This window comes from Cyprinodon tularosa, unplaced genomic scaffold, assembly GCF_016077235.1.
Source record: "Cyprinodon tularosa strain WSP-4 unplaced genomic scaffold, ASM1607723v1 ctg796, whole genome shotgun sequence".
NCBI classification, from domain to species: domain Eukaryota; kingdom Metazoa; phylum Chordata; class Actinopteri; order Cyprinodontiformes; family Cyprinodontidae; genus Cyprinodon; species Cyprinodon tularosa.
In genome coordinates this window covers 655,001-677,839 of record NW_024039558.1, presented here as the reverse complement: position 1 = coordinate 677,839, position 22,839 = coordinate 655,001, and the positions used below count along the sequence as shown (strand labels likewise).

The 22,839-nt window shown below is 39.9% G+C and overlaps 2 protein-coding genes across 5 annotated transcripts in view; one reads left to right on the top strand and one right to left on the bottom strand.

Annotated features, from left to right (window-relative positions):
• The window catches only part of gripap1 (GRIP1 associated protein 1), a 36,486-nt gene extending 18,802 nt beyond the window's left edge, over positions 1-17,684 (bottom strand). For 3 of the 4 annotated variants that reach the window (XM_038271226.1, XM_038271228.1, XM_038271229.1), the window contains exons 1-8: positions 17,531-17,684; positions 9,201-9,267; positions 7,035-7,096; positions 6,934-6,960; positions 6,746-6,853; positions 6,514-6,676; positions 6,223-6,389; positions 1,413-1,446 (exon numbers count right to left, since the gene is read on the bottom strand). In XM_038271226.1, the coding sequence (XP_038127154.1) occupies positions 1,413-1,446; positions 6,223-6,389; positions 6,514-6,676; positions 6,746-6,853; positions 6,934-6,960; positions 7,035-7,096; positions 9,201-9,267; positions 17,531-17,578 (676 nt within the window). In that variant the 5' untranslated portion in view covers positions 17,579-17,684. Of the gene's footprint in view, positions 1-1,412; positions 1,447-6,222; positions 6,390-6,513; positions 6,677-6,745; positions 6,854-6,933; positions 6,961-7,034; positions 7,097-9,200; positions 9,268-13,864; positions 13,922-17,530 lie in introns of those variants that run through there. The other variant, XM_038271227.1, reaches the window with a different exon arrangement.
• A 1,176-nt stretch (positions 17,685-18,860) lies between these two features.
• ptpn18 (protein tyrosine phosphatase non-receptor type 18) overlaps positions 18,861-22,839 on the top strand; it is a 50,739-nt gene continuing 46,760 nt past the window's right edge. The window contains exons 1-2 of the mRNA XM_038271219.1: positions 18,861-19,065; positions 19,171-19,281. Coding sequence (XP_038127147.1) covers positions 19,210-19,281 — 72 coding nt within the window. The 5' untranslated portion in view covers positions 18,861-19,065; positions 19,171-19,209. The remainder of the gene's footprint in view (positions 19,066-19,170; positions 19,282-22,839) is intronic.

Sequence of the window (22,839 nt, the reverse complement as noted above, 5' to 3'; positions counted from 1 at the left end):
AGAAATGCACCAATGAGACGTCTTTTCTCTTCTCTACCAAAGGCTTATTTTCTCCGTCGGCGGAGTCATTTGGAAGTTAAAGGAAAAGTCGCTCATATTCAGAATCCAAACTTCTGAAAGTTCTTTAAATCTGAAATTTTTCTATGGCCAGAAATTCGATGGCAAATCCTCCCTCTTCAAGTTGGCGATCCAACGACCAACCCGTCCGTGGAGGATCAGGAATCAGAAAGGTGGAATAACTCTTTTATTCCACTTTTACCCGATGTATTCCAGCATCCAGCTGCCATGCACGTGGGCATTGTCAGTTTCACTATAGCTCTGGTGAATTTCAATGGTGAAGTCCTCTGGAAATCTTCAATAATTGTTGTTGATTGCAGATGTGTCTAGTAGTTCCCATTGATTTAGCTTGGAAAGCGGGGAGAATGGCGCTAGGCTTACCGCACCGTGACGTCACTGCTGGAAGATGGCAGGAGGGAGGGGCTACTATATTTGGGCAAAAATGGCCGCTCCCAGACTCAGTGATGACGACGAAAATTTTTTATTTTTTTTTTACGATTACCACTAAATTCAATAACTCACTGCGAACGTATTAGTTTTAGGTATAAATAAGGATCCATTGATTATTGATTGCTGACCGGACTTTTCCTTTAAGGTAAAATACGATAACAAGTTTATTATAAATTAAATCAGCTGTTATGATCAGTTACTTATTACTTAAATATCCTTTTTGGTACTTTTACTTGAGTAAAACTATGATGGAGTAGGACTCTTCTTTTTTTTTTTTGTCTACTCTATCAGCCAATTACAGTTCTCAGTAGAGACGTTGCCCCTAGCAACAGGGTCAACCCCACCTCCAGAATAAGGTCAGAGTTGTCTCCTCCTCAGAGTCTGATTCCCTCTTAAGGTGAACTAACAGACGATTAAGGCGGCGCCAGCAGAGAAACGGGTCCAGACGTTCCATCAGAACGGTTCTGAAGATGAACGGAGGTCGTTAATGTGTCACAGAGTTCCCGCCTCCCTATTTAAGGTCATGTTTGTGCTCTGAATTCAGACCAGAACCTTTCAGGGAGCTTCTGGGTTCGGTTCTGAACCGATGGTGTTCTGTTACAGAGTGAAGCCCGGTTCTGACAGCTGAACATTTCAAAGAATCAAAACAGAAAGAAGATGAACTGTTTGGTCTGAGAACATCAGGAGAACCAATGAAAGGAAGAATCACTTTCAAAGGAAAATTTAAATCATTGAGAGGTTCTGTTGTTCCCGTTAAGCAGGTCCATTTTTTGAGATGCCTTGATTTATTGTTCTCAATTCAGATTCCTTCCTGGTTCTCCTGATGGCCGACGGGTTCCTTCTCTAGTTAGAATGGAGACCTACGTTTGGTAGAAGTTCTACTAAAGACAAGGAGAGACACTCACCATGGAGACGTTCCTCCGCCTGTTGGAGCCCCGCCTGAGAACCACAGACACACAGATGAATGCATGTTTATGCAACATTTCAAACACATTTAGAACCCGTTTAATCCTGCCTTCAGAACCTGATATAGAATCACTTAAAACATGTAAAGAACATTTGTGTAGAATCAGTTAAAGGACACTGGGAGACCTTTATAAACAAACATTGTTCTAGTGGTTAGAGCAGTGCGCTTATGCTCTACGAAGGTTCCAAGTACCCGGTTCCATCCCCACAGCCTGGACTCTGGGTTCCTGAGCAAAACCATTAAAGTCGTAGGGAAGCGGCCGTTCCAACCGTTGCATTTCCGAATTCTCCCGAGTGAATAAAGTGAATGTGATTGGTCGATTATCAAGGGGGCAGTTTGGTTGTGGCCGGTTTGTGGGAAGCATCTTGCTAACCAGTTAGCATCTTAGTGCTAGCAGGTTCCCAATGGGAAATTCCATTGGGAACAAGTAGCACTAAATTGGTGACTTAGAAACGACGCTGTCAAGGAACGCTATGGACAGCGGAAACATGCAAGAGGAGGAGAGTTTAGTGTCAAAGGTCGTGGATGAGTCTCCTCCGTCATCCATGTTTTATTTAGAGGAGGAAAGCGGGGACGAAGATGTTGTGGAAGAGGACGCCAGGGCGGCAGAAGCTTGGTTTGGTGTAGAAGGCTTCCAGCCGTACATGTTTGAGCCCTTGCCTCGCAACGCTGCCAGTTCTGTTAGCTCTACGCCTGCCGAAGACACAGACGTCCATCCCCGTGAACACTGGGACGCAACTCAATGGGACAGGAAAGGATTCTGATTTCAACCGTTGCGTATATTAGCTGCGACACATGAATCAAGATGCTATGACCGAAAACATGTGATTGACAGATGACCGTTGATATACAGGTGCTGGTCATAAAATTAGAATATCATGAAAAAGTAGATTGATTTCAGTAATTCCATTTAAAAAGTGAAACTTGTATATTATATTCATACATTACATACAAACTCATATATTTCAGATGTTTATTTTGTTTAATTTTGATGATTACAAATGACAACAAATGAAAATCTCAAATTCATCATATCAGAAAATTAGAATATTGTGAAAAGGTTCAAAATTGATGGCCCCTGGTGCCACACTCTAATCAGCTAATTAACTCAAACCACCTGCAAAAGCCTTTAAATGGTCTTTCAGTCTAGTTCTATAGGCTACACAATAATGGGGAAGACTGCTGACTTGACAGTTGTCCAAAAGACGACCATCGACACCTTGCACAAGGAGGGCAAGACACAAAAGGTCATCGCTAAAGAGGCTGGCTGTTCACAGAGCTCAGTGTCCAAGCACATTAATAGAGAGGCGAAGGGAAGGAAAAGATGTGGTCGAAAAAAGTGTACAAGCAAGAGAGATAACCGCACCCTGGAGAGGATTGTGAAACAAAACCCCTTCAAAAATGTGGGGGAGATTCACAAAGAGTGGACTGCAGCTGGAGTGAGTGCTTCAAGAACCACCACACACAGACGTATGAAAGACATGGGTTTCTGCTGTCGCATTCCTTGTGTCAAGCCACTCTTGAACCACAGACAGCGTCAGAAGCGTCTTGCCTGGGCTAAAGAGAAACAGGACTGGACTGCTGGTGAGTGGTCCAAAGTCATGTTCTCTGATGAAAGTAAATTTTGCATTTCCTTTGGAAATCAAGGTCCCAGAGTCTGGAGGAAAAGAAGAGAGGCACTTCATCCACGTTGCTTGAAGTCCAGTGTAAAGTTTCCACAGTCAGTGATGGTTTGGGGTGCCATGTCATCTGCTGGTGTTGGTCCATTGTGTTTTCTGAGGTCCAGGGTCAACGCAGCCACATACCAGGAAGTTTTAGAGCACTTCATGCTTCCTGCAGCTGACCAACTTTTTGGAGATGCAGATTTCATTTTCCAACAGGACTTGGCACCTGCACACAGTGCCAAAGCTACCAGTACCTGGTTGAAGGACCATGGTATCCCTGTTCTTAATTGGCCAGCAAACTCTCCTGACCTTAACCCCATAGAAAATCTATGGGGTATTGTGAAGAAGAAGATGCAATACACCAGACCCAACAATTCAGAAGAGCTAAAAGCCACTATTAGAGCAACCTGGGCTATCATAACACCTGAGCAGTGCCACAGACTGATCGACTCCATGCCACGCCGCATTGCTGCAGTAATACAGGCCAAAGGAGGCCCAACTAAATACTGAGTGCTGTACATGCTCATACTTTTCATGTTCATACTTTTCAGTTGGCCAACATTTCTATAAATCCTTTGTTTTTATTGGTCTTCAGTAATATTCTAATTTTCTGATATGATGAATTTGAGATTTTCATTTGTTGTCATTTGTAATCATCAAAATTAAACAAAATAAACATCTGAAATATATGAGTTTGTATGTAATGTATGAATATAATATACAAGTTTCACTTTTTAAATGGAATTACTGAAATCAATCTATTTTTTCATGATATTCTAATTTTATGACCAGCACCTGTATGATTGGCCGAATTTAGGTGTTCAGGCTGACGTAGAACTAACTGGCCTGCAGAAGATAACGGGAAAAAAAATGATTTTAAGACAGGATTTTTTTTTAAATAGAAATTTTCTAAATTTAGAACAATATCATCTGATAAAGAGAACATTTATATACATGTTTAAGCCAGAATGATTTTACATTTAAATATAATTTCCATACGACTTTAACCCCACGCTGCTCTCCGGGCGCGGCACAATGGCAGCCCACTGTTCCCCAAGAGGACGGGTTAAATGTAGAGAGTGAATTTCTCTAATGTGAGATCAATAGTTAAATTATTATTAATTATTTAGAACATGTTTAGAACCAGTTTGAACCCATCTGTAGAAGCTGTTAAACACGCATAGAACGCGTGTTTAGAACCTACTGGCACCAGTGTTGTAGTACTCGAGATCGGTCTCGGTCTCGTCTCGGACTTGACCGCATTTGGTCTCGGTCTCGGGGGCTGAGGACTCTGCATTTTATTTCAAGACCGGTCAAGACCACATCTGTGGAAATAACTCTAATCATCAGAATATTATCAGTTTCTTTAAGATCCTTCTTTTTTTTTGGATGCTTGGATTCAAATCCAAGCAATAACCTGTCTCATTGGTAAATGCAGTGAAGGAGATCAATCTATTTTTTCAACAAATTATCTCATAACATATTTCACAACTTGGTGACAGATATAGATTTATTTAAGAAAAGTTATATAATATAGCTTTAATCTGTATATGAGAGAGAAACGAGAGAAATTATTGGCTTTTTTTCAGTTTTACACATTTTACAGAATTTTGCACATTGTTTTGAAATAGCACATTTTAAAAACAACATAAATGTTCATGAACGGCAGAGAAAATACTATTTTCATCGACTTTGATTAATTGTTTGAAATTCTGTGATTACTACACAGAAGTACTAAATAAAGATGTTAATGTTTAGTCCAGTTCTGTGTTAAATATCTAGGTGTTTTTATGTGAATGTGGGTCTTTTACATCAATTTTTGTGATTTTGATCATGTTTCACATTTTATTGTCACATACTGGCGCTGGTCTTGGTCTTGTCTTGGTCTCGGGTTAGGAGATCTTGACCACAACACTGACTGGCACCACACGTCTCTTTAGATCCTGTTTTGACTTTCTAAACTTTCATTAGAAATTTTTTACTCAAATGAACTTGATGGTTAATTTAATGCTAAATTCATTATAAAACTGCAAACGTATTAGTTTTAGGAATAAATAATAATTCACTGATTATTCCTTGCTGACCAGACTTTTCCTTTAAGATGTGGGAGCAGATTTAGAACCCCATTAGAACTCTTTGTAGAACCTATTTTTAGAAATTGTTGCACATTTAGAGCTGGTTCAGAATCGGTTTTTACCGTGTTTTAGAAACCTGTTTGTAGAACCTGTCTGGGGAACCTGGACAGGTTTAGAACCTGAAGAGGAACTGTTAGAGCAGATTAAGAAGATGTTTAGAAGCAGTTATTAGAACTTGTTGGAGGTTTATAACCTGTCTAGAACTTGTTTTAGAGTCTGTTTGAAGAATGCTTTGAAGAATTAGTTGGAACCTGTTTTTTAAAACGTTTAGATACAAAATTAGAAGCTGTTTAGCCTCTTAACATCCCCCCCATTTTGGGAAATTCTCGCCTATTTTGCAAACCAAAAAGCAAACAACTTAGGATCTCTAAGCCCAAATAACGTGTGATGCATTATTTGAAGGCTAACACCTTCTAGCTTCTGAATTTGAAATGAAAATTGGGTGAGAACAAAGCCCAAGCTGCATCAGTTCAAACATGACTCAAAGTTGTTTTTTATTCTTGAAAATAATAAGTCTTATTTGAACAGCGGTTATAAAGACCTGCTTGCTTGTTTTGGCTTCTTTGCCATGTTTACATGTTGACTTGCTTTGTATCGGTGTTAATTGGTGTTTTTTTGGTGTGTCCATTAAATGAACTAGGTGGTTGAATTGTGGAGAATCTAAGCTTTCCAACAATGTCTAACATCTATATTGGTAAACATTCATTCTGAGTTATTAGTTGTAAACGCTTTATAACGGGTCGCGGGCGGCGCGGTGGGATTTGAGAGGTTAGAACCCATTTTGGACCCATTTCTAGAACCCTGATCAGATATCTAACAGAAAGTTCTGGTCTTAAACTGCATCGTCGTCGTTCTTTGGGTCGGATTCTGTTTGCAGATTCGGTTCCTCCTCAGGTTTGGGTCAGAGAACCGTCAGCCGGGTCAAACAGAACCAGCACAGGTGACTCACCTGTCCCTCCCTCTGATTGGTTCCTTCTGCTGCCGCCTCTTCGCTGCCAGCAGAGACATCAGAGACTCCGTTGGTGTCAGCCGACCCCTCCGTCTCCGTGGTAGCTCTCTGGTTGCCGTGGGAGACAGCCTGCCTCTGCAGCTCCCTGTCGAAGTTCTCCTGAACAGCTGCAGAGGAAGAGGAGCTCTGAAAGGTTTGGTGAGGATTTAGGAGCGCTGCTCCTCACCCTGCTGAGGCTCCGGCCACATCTTCTAAACCGTCCGTCTCCACCTGATCCCTCCATCAACCCACCTTTAAGTTTCTTCTGCAGGGCGGCGTTCTCTGCCTGGAGGCGGAGCAGCTCTCCGTCCGCAGGGCAGGAGGCGGATTTAGCAGGCGGGTCGGAAGCAGCGGCTCCTCCGCCTTCCTTCATGCTCCGGTTCTCCTGCTCCAGCTGCTCGATCTGCGTGCACAGCTGGAGGAGCAGGACGCTGTTAGAAGGTGAGCTGGATTTAAAGGCGGAAGCAACTGAAGGAGCGCAGACCTTGGAGAGCTCCGCCATCAAGGTGCTGTTCTGCAGCCGGAAGTCCTCCTCCTGGCTGTGCAGCTTCCCCTGCAGCATCTCATTCTCACTCAGCAGCGCGTCCACCTCCTGCAGCAGAACACAACAGGAACCACTGAGGCAGCTCTGATGGTAAATCGGTAACCATAGCAACCTGGAGCTGGACTCACCTGAGCTTTTTTGCTTTTACTCAAAGCCTGAAGATGAAATAAAGACAAGATCAGCAGCTGAAGCAGAAGGAGCACAGACCGACAGATTTACCAACCGTCACCTTCTGAGCTTTGAGCAGATCTCTCTCCTGAACGCCGAGCTTCAGTCGAACGGCGTTCAGCTCTGAAACAAAGAACCAGATTTTAGAGGCAGCTTTGAGGGAAACCCTGGATGGAACCTCCTAAAGAACCAGCTGAACGTAGAGAAGCTGAACATGGTCCGCATGAAGCAAAGATATGAGGTTCTAACAGGGTTCCTTTCTCCGGACCAGAACACGCAGGGAGCCGTGCTGCTCCTGCTGCCGGTTCTGCTGCAGAACCATCAGAGAAAAGACCAAACAAATAAAGGTCATGACCCAGAACCAGTCGGATTTTTGGAAGGAATGAAGGACTCTTGATTGGAGGTCTTCAACAGGGGGTCTGCAACCTCTAGTGGTCCACGGAGGTACTGCATGGGGGTCGCAAAAGTTTTGGTTGATTACTTTTTTTTTTTTTTTTATATCCCCCCCCTGCAATTATTTTCAGTATTTTCACGACCATAAGGCGCACCGTACTAAAAGGCGCAGTCTCAGTTATGTGTGCCATTACTGTATTTAACACACACATAAGGCGCACCAAACTATAGGGCGCGTTTTTTATATACCGGTACATGTCCTCTACTACGTTTAAATAGCTCTACTGCGTATTTAAAACTAGAGCAGGAGCAAAACTGAGTATGATTGTGCTTTATTCATGTATTTATTACAAAGTATTAATCAAACCTGGGAGACAGACACATCGCTGATGATCAGAGCGCTGTGATCACTCCTCTGAAACAGTTTATTGACGCATAAATTAACTTAAAATGCACCTGCCGCGGTGAACTGCTGCAAGGCAGAGAAAGGATAGAGTAGCTCCACCCAACGTGCGTCAGACACACTTTTGCACCGCGCAGCCAGAGCAGCAAAGCTGCTTCAGCTGCGCGTCAGAACTAACTGGTACAAGCAGCAAAAAGGAAGCAGCAGACGCGATTTTGCTGCTCTTGCTGCGTCCGGTGTGAACGCAGCCTTACTTTGAACGTCCGGTTCACACCGATGTCGAGCGGTTGAAGTTCTTTTGTCAGACCTCTCATAATAACGGCGAGCACAGCGTTCATTTGTTTCACCATGTTTTTTACATCGGCTGTGAGATGGGCACGCATGGAGTCACAGATTAACAGCGATGGTGATGCGTGGAAAAAAAAACACCTGGTCTCCTTACATTCACCTCCCTCAGCCACTCTTTCATCATCTCCTCAAGGAGATGAGGAGTTCTGCATAAAGCACATACCTGTTCTTTTATACACAATCCACGCCCACACCTCCCTCTTTAACGTTCTCATGGTGGTCTCAAAAGTCTGCAGTAACAACACACATAGGACGCACCGCACATTTTGAGGGAAAAAAGACGCTTATATGCGCCTTATAGACGTGAAAATACAGTAATATGAATTCCACAGACTGTAGTAAACAGATAAATGGAGGCAGAAGATGTCTTTCAGTCATCAATCAAGCTGGACACCGTTTCATTCACAACACCTGTCCCATCAACCCGGAATCAGAAATACTTTAATAATCCCAGGGAGGGATTACTTTAGTTACATTACTCCATCTGTAACATAGTGACTTTAGGAGCAGTTTGATAGAACACTATTTTATACAATATATATAATTAGGGGGCCCCGCTCCACCTCGTCATCAGTTTGGGGTCCTTGGCCTGGAAAACTTTGAAAACCCCTGGCTTAGATGAAGGACAGGACGATGTCCTCTGAACAGACGTTGGACACAGAACAGCCACTAAGTTTAAAGCATGCCGGTGGAGGACTCATGATGTGGGCTTTTTCTGTCTTGGACACCATAGTGGGAAAAAAGTGTTCAACTATTTCACTCAGTCGGCACTTTATTTTGATCTTTCCAGTGAGAGAACGGTTCATCATACATGGTAATCAGCCCTGTTCTGCCTGAGCAGCGTTCATTCCTCCTTACTTACAGCAATGGGAAGCAGTCAGAGTCAAAACAAATTACAGACACTTTGGTTAAACAGCAACATGTTATGAATAAACCTGGAGAAAGAATCTGGCTTAATATGGGAAGAAGGTACGTCTGGTCTAAAAACACAGTGTGGCCTTACAGGTGAAACAGGCTGTGTGAAAACTTTTTAGTGAGTGAATTTTCCGACCACAAAAGCCAGGGACGAAGTATGGAGGTTACCTGCAGAGTTCTTCCTGAGGTCGTCGGACAGCTGGTAGTTCTGGGTCCGCAGCTCCAACAGCTGGGCCTGAATAAACAGAGAAAGAGAGAACGTCCTCAGTGACCCCATTAGCCACAACATCTGGAACATCTGGAGAGGTTCAACCCCGAACCAGTTAAGGGTTCCCGTAATGGCGGCTTGCTGAGAGGACGCACTCGCTTTGGTTCCGCTACCTTTCTAAAGAATCCTGGAAAATACTCGTTACAAGTGACACTGAACTTAAAACTAGGGATGCACGATATTGGGATTTTGGCCGATATGCCGATATTTTAAAACTCATGTAGCCGATAACCGATATCGATACCGATGTTAAAGCTGGACAAAAATAAGTAGTCATTGAAAATAGCAGTTTTGTTATCCATTTCTGACACTTTGAAAAATAATATACTCAAATATATTTTCATATGCTGATATCAAATTGATTTTTAAAAACGCGGTATCGATCTATTTTACTTGCAAAATCTGGTGAAATTTCATCGTTCTGTTACAAACTCTCGTGATATTTTGCAAATTCTTGTGAGATTTTGTTAGTAAAATAGATCGATACCGCGTCAATATATCAACATATAAAAATATGGCAACATTTGGTGAAGTTTCGGGGGATTTCGTAGCATAACGATGACATATAGCAATATTTCATTAGTAAAAGAGATTGATATGGTGTTTTTAAATGGCAATATATCAGCATATGAAGATATTGGGATATTTTAATGTAGCAATATTTTTTCCCTCGTCTTTAGAAGTTTTTAAGTCTGTAAAAAAGAAGTTTTTGAGGAAGAAAAAGAAGTAGTATTTTTTTTTTTAGACTTTAGAGACTCAGAAGTAGGGATGGGGATCGTTAATATTTATTGATATCGATACCTTTATCGATAGTCCTTATCGATCCGAGTCTTTATCGATACCACTATCGATACTTTTCTGTTATTTGGTGGAAAGACGATGCAACAAAATTTTTTTAACAGAACTGGTATTGCTTTTATTGCTTAACAAGTGAGCATAACAAAAACGTTTCTAGCCTTCAATAAACATGGCTAATGTAATAGGCCACTTCGAAATGACATAAAACTAACTAGAATATATTTTCACAATTGTTGGTTAATGTATTGTCTACTGTCAGTTTTCATCATGTTTTTAGTGATTAGGAAAATATTTAACAAATAAATAATTGTATTTTAAATTAAATGTAATTTTTAATAAATGTTGGCATCAGTAGTTTAATTATATATCAGGGGAGGATCTAGGATTCTAGGAGATCAGGGGCTTAGCCCCGAGGGTGAAGATGAGAGAGTAGACTTTCTTCTAAATCCCGTTCTAATGTAAAATATGACAGATTACTGGATTAAAGAAATTTCTACTATACTACATGCTATCACACATAACAATTCCCCCTCGATTACATGGGAAGAAATGAATTCACCTGCAAGTCTTTAACTGTGTTTATCCCTCTCTTCATCAACAGCAAACTCTGTGGATTTGGTCAAATTTGATCATTATTTGACAAAGTTATCAGAGGGAAATCATATATTTTAGCCGCCTGATAGAATCCGTTTCCCCATAACATGGGAAAAAAAATAAACAAATCCAATGAAACTGTCATTATTTTCATATATCATGTTTAAAACATTTATTATTTTATATTTTTAAATCCAAAATAGTTGTTGGATTATCTTTATTTAATGTATTTTAATTCTTAATACCAAATGTCTGCAATAGCATTGCTCCAGACATTTGGAATTAAGAAACATCTTCAAACTTGGAAAACAAAGTCCAGTGGTTTTGGTTTGAATATTTTTTTTTTTGGAATATTTATGAATTGTTAGATAAACATTTAAACAGAAAATATATTTCATAAGGATAATCAAAGGGGGAACGGATTCTATCAGGGGGCTAAAATATACGATTCCCCCCTCATAACTTTGGCAAATAATGATCAAATGTCACTAAATCCAGAGGATTTGTTGTTGATGAAGAGAGAAATAAACACAGTTAAAAATGTGCAGGTAAATTAATTTCTTCCCATGTTACGGAGGAGGAACAGATTATTTCAGGCAGCTGAAACATCAAGTCTCTCCTCCTCCCGTATCTTTGGGAAGTAAAAAGCATCTGTTTCCAGATTCTCAAAAATTGTTTGTGTGATATCATGTAGTAAACTGGGAATGTCCTTAATCCAGTAATCTGTCATATTTTACATTAGAACGGGATAAATCAGAAAGTCTACACTCTCATCTTTTCAGGAATATTTGTGTCCTGCTATCAGCCAGTTTCCATCCTCTGATATCAGCAATGAAAAATGATTAATACTCACTACTGTTGGAAAACTGTTTGGTGACTGACTTTTATTTCTGTCAGGTTTAAGTGACAGAAGTTGGAAAAAAGACGATTTTCTTGGCGTTTAAAATAACACAAAATAGTTTTAAAGCTACTCGTCTATTTATTAATTTTACAATTTTGTAAACAACAGCTGCTGATTAAACTGGATGTTGCAACCGTGACATGATTATAGCTGATTTTAGCGAGAAATCGATCAGACGCGTCGTGAAAATGGTCCCATCCGCCATGTCCGCCTCTCTGGCTTCAATGCGATTCCCGAAATAAGGGGAACAGAATTTCATACACCACCGGGACAAACAACGTCTGGAAGTCAGTCAGAGCTTCACATCCCTGGAACATCAGTCTGTTTAGCAACAGCCATTGGTGAGAACTTCTTCTTCTGCACTGGAATGCTACGGGCTGCTTTCCTGCCTTTGCTGCCACCATCCGGTGAAATCCAGTACTGCACATTTTACTCAGATCAGCTCAGAAGCGAGAACCGGGGCTCTAGGGGAAACATCCGGGGCTGCAGCCCAAGTAGCCGCCCCCTAGATCCGCCACTGTTATATATTCTAAAATAGTTAGAGCAATATACAACTGTATTACTCATGTTTCTCGCCAAAAACTAAATTTCCCGTTTTCTTTACGTTACACTTGAACGCATCATGATAAGTTAAGTGCCAGTTCTCTTGTTTTACTTTTAATATCTGTTTGCTTACAATTTCATTCCAAAACATTGGTGGACATGCTGCAGTCATTGGATTGATTAGATTTAAATGCTGTGACGCGACTCGAGGGACACACAATTATGTTACAGGACCTCCGGGAGAAAAAAAAAAAAACGACCAGACTCGATAGTGGTATCGATAAGCCCAAACGTTATTGATTTTCGGGTTTTGAAAAAAGTGGAACCGGGTCCTTGATGGAACCGGGTTTCGATCCCCATCCCTACTCAGAAGCTGATCAAATATCGGTGGGGTGGCCGATGTCCGATATTCAGTTTTAAGGCCGATACCGATAGGGGGCCCATTATATCGTGCATCCCTACTTAAAACAACTGTGATGCCTCTCTCACAAAGGAAGCCCAGCAACTCGACTCAACCGAAGTTATCCGACTTCACTTCTAAGGTGAGCTCTGAAGCGAGCCGTGAAAACGGCGAGGCTAACACCACCGCATGCGAACCAATGGAGGAGTTGAACGTGAAGAATAAGTTGGTGGAAGCTGGTTCAGAGGCAATACTGGCCGCAATTACAAATTTGAAATCAGACTTCTCCTTCAAACTGGATGGCATTCTGTTAAAAACTATTTGGGATCATCTTTTGAAAGACAGAAAAACCATATGGAAGTAAATATGTGTCGCTGGGATTTGAATTAAAAATGCCACTGAAATGTAAATGTTGTATGTTTATACTTACTGTTTCAGTGTTAAAATATATTTTAGCTTGCATGACCGCTAACGCTAACTCAACTACAGAAAAATGAAAGTAATAAACTCACCGTTGAGTTAGCGTTAGCTTGCATGGCCGGCTCCGTCATGCTGGTTTTCCTTCCGTATGAGCGCCACAAGCGTCACGTCACGTGACTAAGAAAACGTAACGGGATTGGCTGGGTGTTGGACGCCACAATCCATTGCTAATGTCTGTGACCTGAAGTAACCCTTCCCTTTTTACACTGAATTTAGACGCCGAATTTAAGACGGTGAAATAGAGCCAGTTGAATCTCAGGAGGCTGAAAATATTGAGTTTGAATTTTTTTACATGCAGATTTTTTTTAAACTGAAAAATAAGTATTGAAAATGTAATCACTTTGAAATAGTAATGTGAATTTTTAGCTTGAAGAGAAAATAACAAATGAAATTTTAACTGTGTAGAAATAATGACAATGAAATTTTTTTAGGTCAAAAATGTGTTCTGAATATATTTTAAGACTGAAACAGTAAATACAAACATACAACATTTAAATTTCAGTGGCATTTTTAATTAAAATCCGAGCGACAGATTTACTTCCATAAAACCATTATTGTTGGAACTTCTCCTGTTTTTTAGGGGGATTTGGGTTGTGGGAATATTTCTGTTTTTGTTTGTTTTGTCTTTCTTTTCTCATAAGCTCTGCATGTAATAATTGTTGCTCTAAAATATCCTGTAACAACCTGCCATACGAGAAGGGACAAGTTGAATGTTGGACTACAGTCAACTACCCTGAACTTTTCCTTTAATATGAGAGGATACTTATGTTCAGTAGAAGTACTGTTAAAATCAATAAGATAATGTTGGGGGGGCCCTTATTTTCAGCGGCCCTAATCATCTTCCCTACTTTTATTTTCAGTGGCCATCCCAGGATGTTCAGTGGCCCCATCTGCCCCCCCTGTGGAACATCTCTGGAGGAGCCCCAGTCTTCTTCGCCTCCCTTTCACTTCATCATCACTTCACTACTTTGACTTTCATTTCCCTTTTTCTATAAAAGTCAAACAAAGTGCGAATGTTCTGGAAGTTAGGAGAACAGTTAAACTATCAAAAAAGAATTATTGGAGAAGTTTTTGTAGTACAATTGGAATGGACGTTAAAATAAATGAGATCTGGGGAATGATTAGAAAGATGGGAGGAATTAGAAGGGATTTTTCTTTACCTATAATTAAAGATGATCAGTGTGAAGCTATAACAAACAAGGAAAAAGCAGAGATGTTTGCAAGGTCCTTTGTGAAGGTGCATAGTTCAAAAAATTTATCAAATGAAGAATTATCATGGAGATTGGAAATGATTGAAGATAATAGAGAAATTTTAAATAGAAAAGAGATTGATGGAAGTATTTTAGATAAAGAATTTACATTGTTTGAAATGAATAGAGCATTGATAGGAGTTAAAAATACATCTCCAGGTAAAGATGGTATATGTTATAGGATGATTGAACATTTATCAGATGATGCTAAAGGAATAATTTTAAAGTTATACAATAAAGTATGGAAACAAGGTGAATTGCCCTTAAGCTGGAAGCATTCAATCATTGTACCAATATTAAAGCCAGGTAAGGATAAAGGAGAGGTTAAAAGTTATAGGCCTATAGCTCTTACTTCTAATTTATGTAAATTGATGGAGAGAATGATAACTAGGAGATTAATGTATGAAATAGAAAAAAGAGATCTTTTATCCCCTTATCAGAGTGGTTTTAGAAGTGGACGGACAACAGTAGATCCAATTGCTTGTTTAGAAAATGAAATAAGAAAGGCTCAGGTAAATAAAGAAATTCTCTTGGCTACATTTTTTGATATTGAAAAAGCATATGATATGCTTTGGAAGGAGGGTTTATTAATTAAGATGAATAAAATGGGAATCAAAGGAAAAATGTTTAATTGGATTAAGGATTTTTTAAAGAATAGAAAAATAGAAGTAAGAGTTGGGGTAAATTATTCAAACATTTATGATATACAAAATGGAACTCCACAAGGTAGTGTATGTAGTCCAGTGCTTTTTAATATAATGATTAATGATATTTTTGATAATATAGATTTTAGAATTAATAAAGCATTATATGCAGATGATGGGGCATTATGGGTGAGAGGAGGAAATCTTAGTTATTTAAAAAATAGAATGCAATCAGCAATTAAAACGGTAGAAAGATGGTCACACGAATGGGGGTTTCGTTTGTCTGTTGAGAAGACACAAGTATTATGTTTTTCAAGGAAAAGGGATAATCCAACAGTAGATCTTAGATTATATGGGCATGAATTGAAACAGGTAAATATGATAAGGTACCTTGGTGTATGGTTTGATGAAAAACTTTCATTTAAGATACATATGCAGAAGATTATTGATAAATGTAAAAAAGGTATTAATATATTGAAATGTTTGTCAGGGAATGACTGGGGGGCAACTAGCTCATCCTTGAAAAGAATATATGATGTTTTAATTCGATCTGTGTTGGACTATGGATGTATTGTTTATAAATCAGCTGCAAATTCTTTGTTGTTAGATTTAGATAGAATCCAAGCCAAAGCGCTTAGGATATGTAGTGGTGCTTTTCGAACATCTCCAGTTCCTGCTCTTCAAGTGATTACTGGAGAAATGCCACTGGACTTAAGGAGGATGAAACTGTCAATAAATTACTGGTTAAATTTACAAGGGCATGAGGAAAATCACCCTACTAAACAGATATTCAGAGAATGTTGGGAATATGGCCATAATATAAGGAGTTTTGGATGGGAAGGAAATATTTATGCAGAGTATTCTGGGATAAGTAATATAACATACTGTAAAACTGTAAGTACATCTAAAATTGCTCCATGGTTTTTCGAAATGCCAATAGTAAATTTAGAAACTAAAAAAATAGAAGAGTCTTGTGGAGGTTTGTATCAAATTATTCAGCAGCATTTAGAAGTAAGGTATGAAAATATGACACAAATATATACAGATGCATCAAAAGAGGAAAATGGTAAAACAGGAGTAGCAGTATATATTCCAAAAGAAAATATTTCTATCAAGAGAAGAACAACAGATAATTTATCAATTTTTTCAGCAGAGATGTTGGCAATTATTTTAGCATTGCAATGGGTGCTGGAGGTGAAGCCTAGAAATGTAGTTATCTGTTCAGATTCAATGTCTTGCCTGACTAGTTTTAAAAGTGGAAAATCTGAAAGCCGTCAAGATCTTTTAGATGAAGTCAGTTATTTAATGTATGGTATAAGGCAACAAAATATAAGTATTCAATTCACATGGGTTCCAGCACACAAAGGAATCTTAGGTAATGAAAAAGTAGATAAGTTAGCTAAAGAAGCAGTTAAAGTAGGAGAAATTGAATATGATGTCCCGCTAAGTAGAACAGAAATAAAAGTAATTATTAAAGATAAAATAAATAAGGTATGGCAGAAGAGATGGAATTTAGAAAAAAAAGGAAGACATTTATATAAAATACATAAAGATATTAGCATAGGATATAACAGTATAATGAGTAGAAGAGAGGAAATATGGATAAACAGGTTAAGGATTGGGCATACTAGTTTAAATGCAGGTCTAAAAATAATAGGGAAACATCCAACGGGTAATTGTTGTTATTGCGGAGAAATCGAAGGAGTAGAACATGTGTTGATCTATTGTAGCAAATATACAAAAGAGAGGAAAGAACTGGAAAGGGTAATGGGGAGTTCAGTAAAGATGGCAGATTTATTAGGGAAGCATCAATCAGATAAGATAATTAAAGCACTTATTAAATATTTAAAAGATACAGAATTAGCTGGGAGAATTTAGTGTGTGTATGTGCGTGTGTGTAAGTATAGATAGAATTTAGTTTCATGAAGATATAAAGATATACAGACATATTTCTGAATTACATCTCCGTCCAGTTGATGGCGGTAATGCACACAGGATGCAAACTGCCAGAAAACTCAATAGAAGAAGAAGAAGAAGAATGTTCTGGAAGCGGTGAAGCCGAGCAGGAGCTGCAGTTCCCGGACGCGGATGTCCTGCTCCTTCCTTCCTTCCTTCCTCCGGGAAGCATCACCTGACCGATGACTCAGTCCTTCCAGGAACCTAATAATCTGATAACCGTTTGTTTTCAAACACCGGCAGCTCATCAATCATGTACCCGCTGGCTCCAGGGGCTCAGTGCCCCACCTATCCGAACCAAAGTCCGGCCAACCGGCCGCTGAGGTCCCGTGATCATAAGCAGGCTGTAGCAGGAGGCGCCATGCATGAATATAACGGTTAGCAACAGAGAAGCTAACTGACTGACTGTGTCATCATCCCGGAGGGGGTGTCGCACCTCACACCGACCCCCCTCGGTCACGGCAGCCTCAGATAAACCCCCTCCAGCCCCGCAGCTCCATCATGTAGCCCCGTTAACCAGCTCCATCCGAGCGGCTAAGGGTTAGCATCGACCGCTAGCGGCTTTAGCACAGATGCTCCACGGGCTGCCGCTCCCCTCAGTTGATCCCTCTGACCTAGAAACACTCCCGAACCCACAGCTAACCCCCCCGCCGCTCATTCTCACCTGCATCCGGTGGAACTCCTCCTCAGACAGAGCCTGCGACATGGCCATGGTGCCGGAGCGCCGCCAGCTAGCAGGCTAATGCGGCTAACAGGGAGGCAGGCAGCGGCGGAGATGGGCACGAACAGCAGAGGTCTCACTCTGACACAGATTCCCAAAGCAGGGCAAAGGGCCAGAGGAGTAACAGAGAACCAACTTAGACCCTAGGAACTTTCTGGACCTTGGTCTGAGATGCTTTCCTCTGCTGTTATACGTTTCTGCTGCTATTTCAGATTTTTTTCTCCTGACTTTTCACAGCATTGATTTAATTTTTATTTATCTCTACTTGACTATTATTAGATACATATCTGTGTTTGTAAGAAGGTAAAACAAGCAATAATTTAATATTTATCCATCATTTGTTAGTTTCATTGAAAAACATTGCGTTTAATTAAATAAATGTTCTAAATACAGAATCAAATGAGCAAAGCTGTAAATCATAATGTTAAAACTCTAAATATTGATATCCCAAACCATTTCCCTCAAGTGTGTAACTTTGGAATGAAAGTTGGTGGGGAAACTCTATAAGGGTTGGAGATGATGAACCTGGAGTTACAGGATTTAAAGGCTTTTGTATTTAGCTACAAATGAGCCCAAACACAAATGGCTAGAACCAATCCGCCCCCTAACCACTAACCCTTAACTATCAACTCTCGCTAACAATGAAGTCTCACTCCCAGCTGTGGAAGGGGCCCTGATTGACTGTGGTGAGGGAGCATAAACGAGAATGGGACGGCCTCTTCCCTCCAACAGAAAAAGAAAGCAGTCTACTTTTAAGGCTAGGCTTAAAACTTTCCTTTTTGATAAAGCTTCTAGTTAGAGTGGCTCAGGTTATCCTGATCTATCTCTATAGTTCTGCTGCTATAGGCTTAGACTGCTGGAGGACATAGGGACCCCTTTTTCATCATTCTGCTTCATTCTATCTCTATTCTCCCACTCTGCAGAATCTGTTAGTTCAATCTCTAACGTTCTGCTCTCTCTGCTTTTTCTCATAGTAGCTTCATCTGGCCTGTTCCTGTTTGGCTGTGACTCCATCCTGGAGAGAAATATCAGCTTCTTGGTGTGAGGGATTGCTGAAGAGTCAGTGTCTACTGTCTCTACCTGCTCGTCCAGGAGGAGAGAATCCTGACTGGATGCAATTGGCTGGTTTTCCTTAGAACCTTTAATCTGACTGGATGATCTGGCGTTCTTGCAAATGTATATGTAAACAACTGGTACTGTAGGTAAACAGTCGGCAGTGCAAATCAATATAAAGTAGTGCAAGATGCATGTAAACGGTTGTTACTATAGTAACAGTCAGCAGTGCAAGTGAACATTATAGTATTGCAAATACTTTGCAGCTTAAAGCGGGACCCCAGCTCTGTAAGTTGGCCTTGGTTCTGATCCGCTGTCCGATTGGTCTGCAGGTGAAGCTCTGGGTCGAGCCGTTTCAAAGGGCGGTTGTGTGTTTGAGGAAGGAGTCGTCCCTGCGATGCTCTGACACCATCAACCTTAGTGAGGTAATCAGTCCTGAGCTGTTTATTTCAATTCTGTCACTTCCTGATTCTGTGCTCAGGGTGAGAGAGGCCGGCTGTTGAATTATTAACTGAAGCGGTTAAATTTAGAGGCAGAGCCGAGCCACTGTCGTTCTGAACGTCTCTGAGATGGAGCTGCTGCCCTCGCTGCTGTCCTCCCTGAAGTCCAAGGATCCCGCTACTCTGGACCAGGAGTACAGTGTGAGTCTCTGCTTTCATTCCTCACCTGTCAGCCTGTTTCTGAGCCTTTTCTTTTCAGCTAAAAACTAACTTTCCTAAAACTCACCTTCTTTCTTGTCCCTGCACGGTTAGATTGACAGAATGTGGAGCTAAAATAATCCAGTTTTCTGGTTTGTTTCTGTGTCTCCGTTTTATTCCCATCCGGTTCTGCTCTGTGGAAAACTTTCCTGAAAAAAAAAAGAAAGCTTTCAGTGCTTCTGCCTGTGGTTTAGCCTCTGAGCTGTTTATTCAAAAGAGTAACTAACTAGAAGCCTGCAGAAGTCGCTGATGTCAGCTTCATTTGGTTAACCTATGCAAATTTCTATTCAGATTCAGGGTTTTATTGCTGCTCCGTTCAAACTGCAGCGCCTGATAGACCCGATCGATGTCTCAACGTTTGATCTATAAAGGTATTTAGATCCAGTGGAGTCTTTTAGGTTAGGGGTTCCACCTGACGCCCTTCTGGGCTCCCTCACCTTTTTAGTTTTAAAGTGTTACAGAAACAGTTCAGTTTATTTCTATAGCTCCAATTCACATCATGTCATCTCAGGTCACTTTCCAGTTCACCAGATCATCCAGTCAGATTGATTCAAAGTTTTCTATCTAAGGAAAACCAGCTGATTGCATCGACTCATTGACTCTTCAGCAATCCCTCACACTAAGCATGCTTGTAGCGACAGTGGAGAGGAAAAACTCCCTTTGAACAGGAAGAAACCTCCAGCAGAACCAGGCTCAGTGTGAGCGGCCATCTGCTGAGGCCCACTGGGGTTCAAGGAGACAGAAGCAGAGATAGAAAAAGAAGCATAGATACAAAAGGCAACTGTCAACCAGCTCCACAGGCGGCCCCGTCCAGGAAACACACAGCCAGGCAGACGAGCTCAAGGCCGTAAGATATTGAACTAACAGAGGGAGAATAGAGATGATGAAAAAGGGGTCCCTATGTCCTCCAGCAGTCTAAGCCTATAGCAGCATAGCTATAGAGCTCAGGATAACCTGAAACACACGGGAGTTTTTTAAGGACATGAGCACCTTAGTTAGCATTAGTTGATCTATTTCAGTCTCAGTTTGTGAAACAGAAACACCGACAGGAAAATATTTTCTTTTTTTCCACAAATACATCTTAAATAACTGCTTTAAAACATTGAATTCAGTCCTTTATCTCTGACTTCCCTAAATAATATTTTGATTGGGTTCAAGACAAACCCAGTGAAAAGTATTTGCAGGTGTTTATTTAAATCTCTGTATGAAGGCAGATTTTTTGTGAAGGCCTCAGAGATACATAAGAAAACCAACAGCATCATAAAAACAAAGGGAAAAAATGTATGTTCTGGCTTCTTGGCGCCAAGTTGTCACATCTGTGCTCCTTACAAATCAGGCTTTTATAAATACAGTTGTTAAAACAAGGTAATGAAAGCGACACTGCAAAAACGATAAGATGGCTGTACAGTGGGTAAATATGTGATGGTAGGAATAGGCCGTGGGAAAGTTTTTTTTTTATTCAACAGGGTAACACTGCAAAAAATCTAAATCGAGATCAGTCATTTTTTCTTAAAATAAGTGCATTTGTTCATGAATTGAGGAGGTAAAAGAGACATTTTACCAATGGAACAAGACAATTTACACTTAAAATAAGAACACACAATTGCATTGTCTTATTTCAAGTGCATATTATCTAATTATCTTATTTTAAGAGTAAAATTACTCATTCCATTGGCAAACTATCTAATTTATCTACTCAAATTAACGGTGAATACACTTAATTTAAGACATTTTTACTTATTTCTAGATCGTTTTTGCAGTACAGGACACCTAGCCACAGCTGACTGGGTTGATACGCTGCAAAAACATTCTGGAAATAAGTAAACGTTTCTTAAATTTACCCTTATTTATCCTTAATTTGAGCAGGTAAATACGATGATTTGCCAAATTAATGAGTATTTTTACTCTTAAGATAAGATAATTAGATAATATGCACTTGAAATAAGACAATGTAGTCGTTTTTTTCTTGTTTTAAATGTAAATAGTCTCGTTCCATTGGAAAAGTGTTTCATTGACCTCAATTAAAAAAACTAATGCATTTATTATAAGAAAAAATGACTTGAGATTTATCTTTTTTTTACAGTGTACTGTCTCTGGAGGCACATTTAATAATATTCTAATTTAAAAAGTTTCCACTTAATAAAGTTTGACTCAATTTGAGAATTTGTGTCAAGATTAGAAAACTGATGTTAACAGATGCTTTCAATCAAACAGAGCTTGAACTATTTTTCCAAAAAGTCTCTCTCGGCGCACGGCCCCATGCATTTTTTAATAATAAAAATGTTTTGAAAAGATTCTTGGATTAACAACTTTGCTTTATTAATTTCACTTTAACTACGAATACATGTTCAATGTTTACAATCGCTTTAATCTACTTTGGGCGAAAGTTAATATTGATGACCTCCTTTTCAAAATGAGATCTGTAATAATAAAAAAAAGATTTGATTTTAAACCAGAAAATCTAGTTTCAGATCTAGTCCTTGATGCTTCTGTTAGTGGTTGAGGGGCAGGAGACGCCCTGGAGGGGTTCGTTCATCATGGATGCGCAGGAAAGACAGAACACTGGCCTGTTTTTGGAGAACCAACACGGAGAATCAGGATTCAGACCTAAAGACCTTCTCACTAGTCAACAGTCAGGGGCAGATCTAGGAAATTTGGGGCCCTAGGCATAGGCGCATCAAACAGCCCCATTCTCCAGATGTAGAAATGTTAATAGAATAGACATCCATTATCTGTTCCAGGTTGTGTCCCTCTCTTCTTGTCCCTTTTCTTCTTGTTTTCCTCTCTATGTTTTGTACTCAGCTGACTTTTCATGCCGTCTCTAAAGGAATGAAAGATTTTTTCCAAGCACTAAGCTCACTTAGCTGATTGCTCCTTCCTGTGTTTCCAAAAAGGCCAAAGTAAATAACCCAGTCCTTCTTTTCACTGTAGACAAGCCATGATCTGCTTATCTGTTCTCCATTTTTCATTAGGATGAAATAATAGCTGCATGAATCATGACAGCAGACAAGATAGAGGAGAGCAGGAGGCGGGGTTACCAATCTACTTGCTCTGGAGAGCAGAGTTCGCTGCTTTTAGATGTTGTCTCCAAAGTCTCCAGTAGCAGAAAAAAGTCGCTAGGTTTTGCGCTAGGAGCTTTTTAGAAAGGCTTTAGATTTTTTTTGTTATTTTCTATTTCGAGGATAAAAGTCGTAATATCACGAAAATAAAGTTTCGTAACGTCACAACTTTATTCTCGTGATTTTATTACTTTATTCTCATAATGTTACGACTTTATTACATTCGATCACTGCTGCATTTTATGGAATGGAAATGTTTATTTACCGTCTGGAAAGCTGCACTAAACCAAATTTTGTTTTATATTCATTCTGTGTATGCAAAATGACGATTAAAGTTGTCTAATTTATTCTCATATTGTTAGGACTTTATTCTCATAATTTTACGACCATATTGTGACTATTTTCGTTGCAACAACCATACATGTAGACGGAGTATTATGGG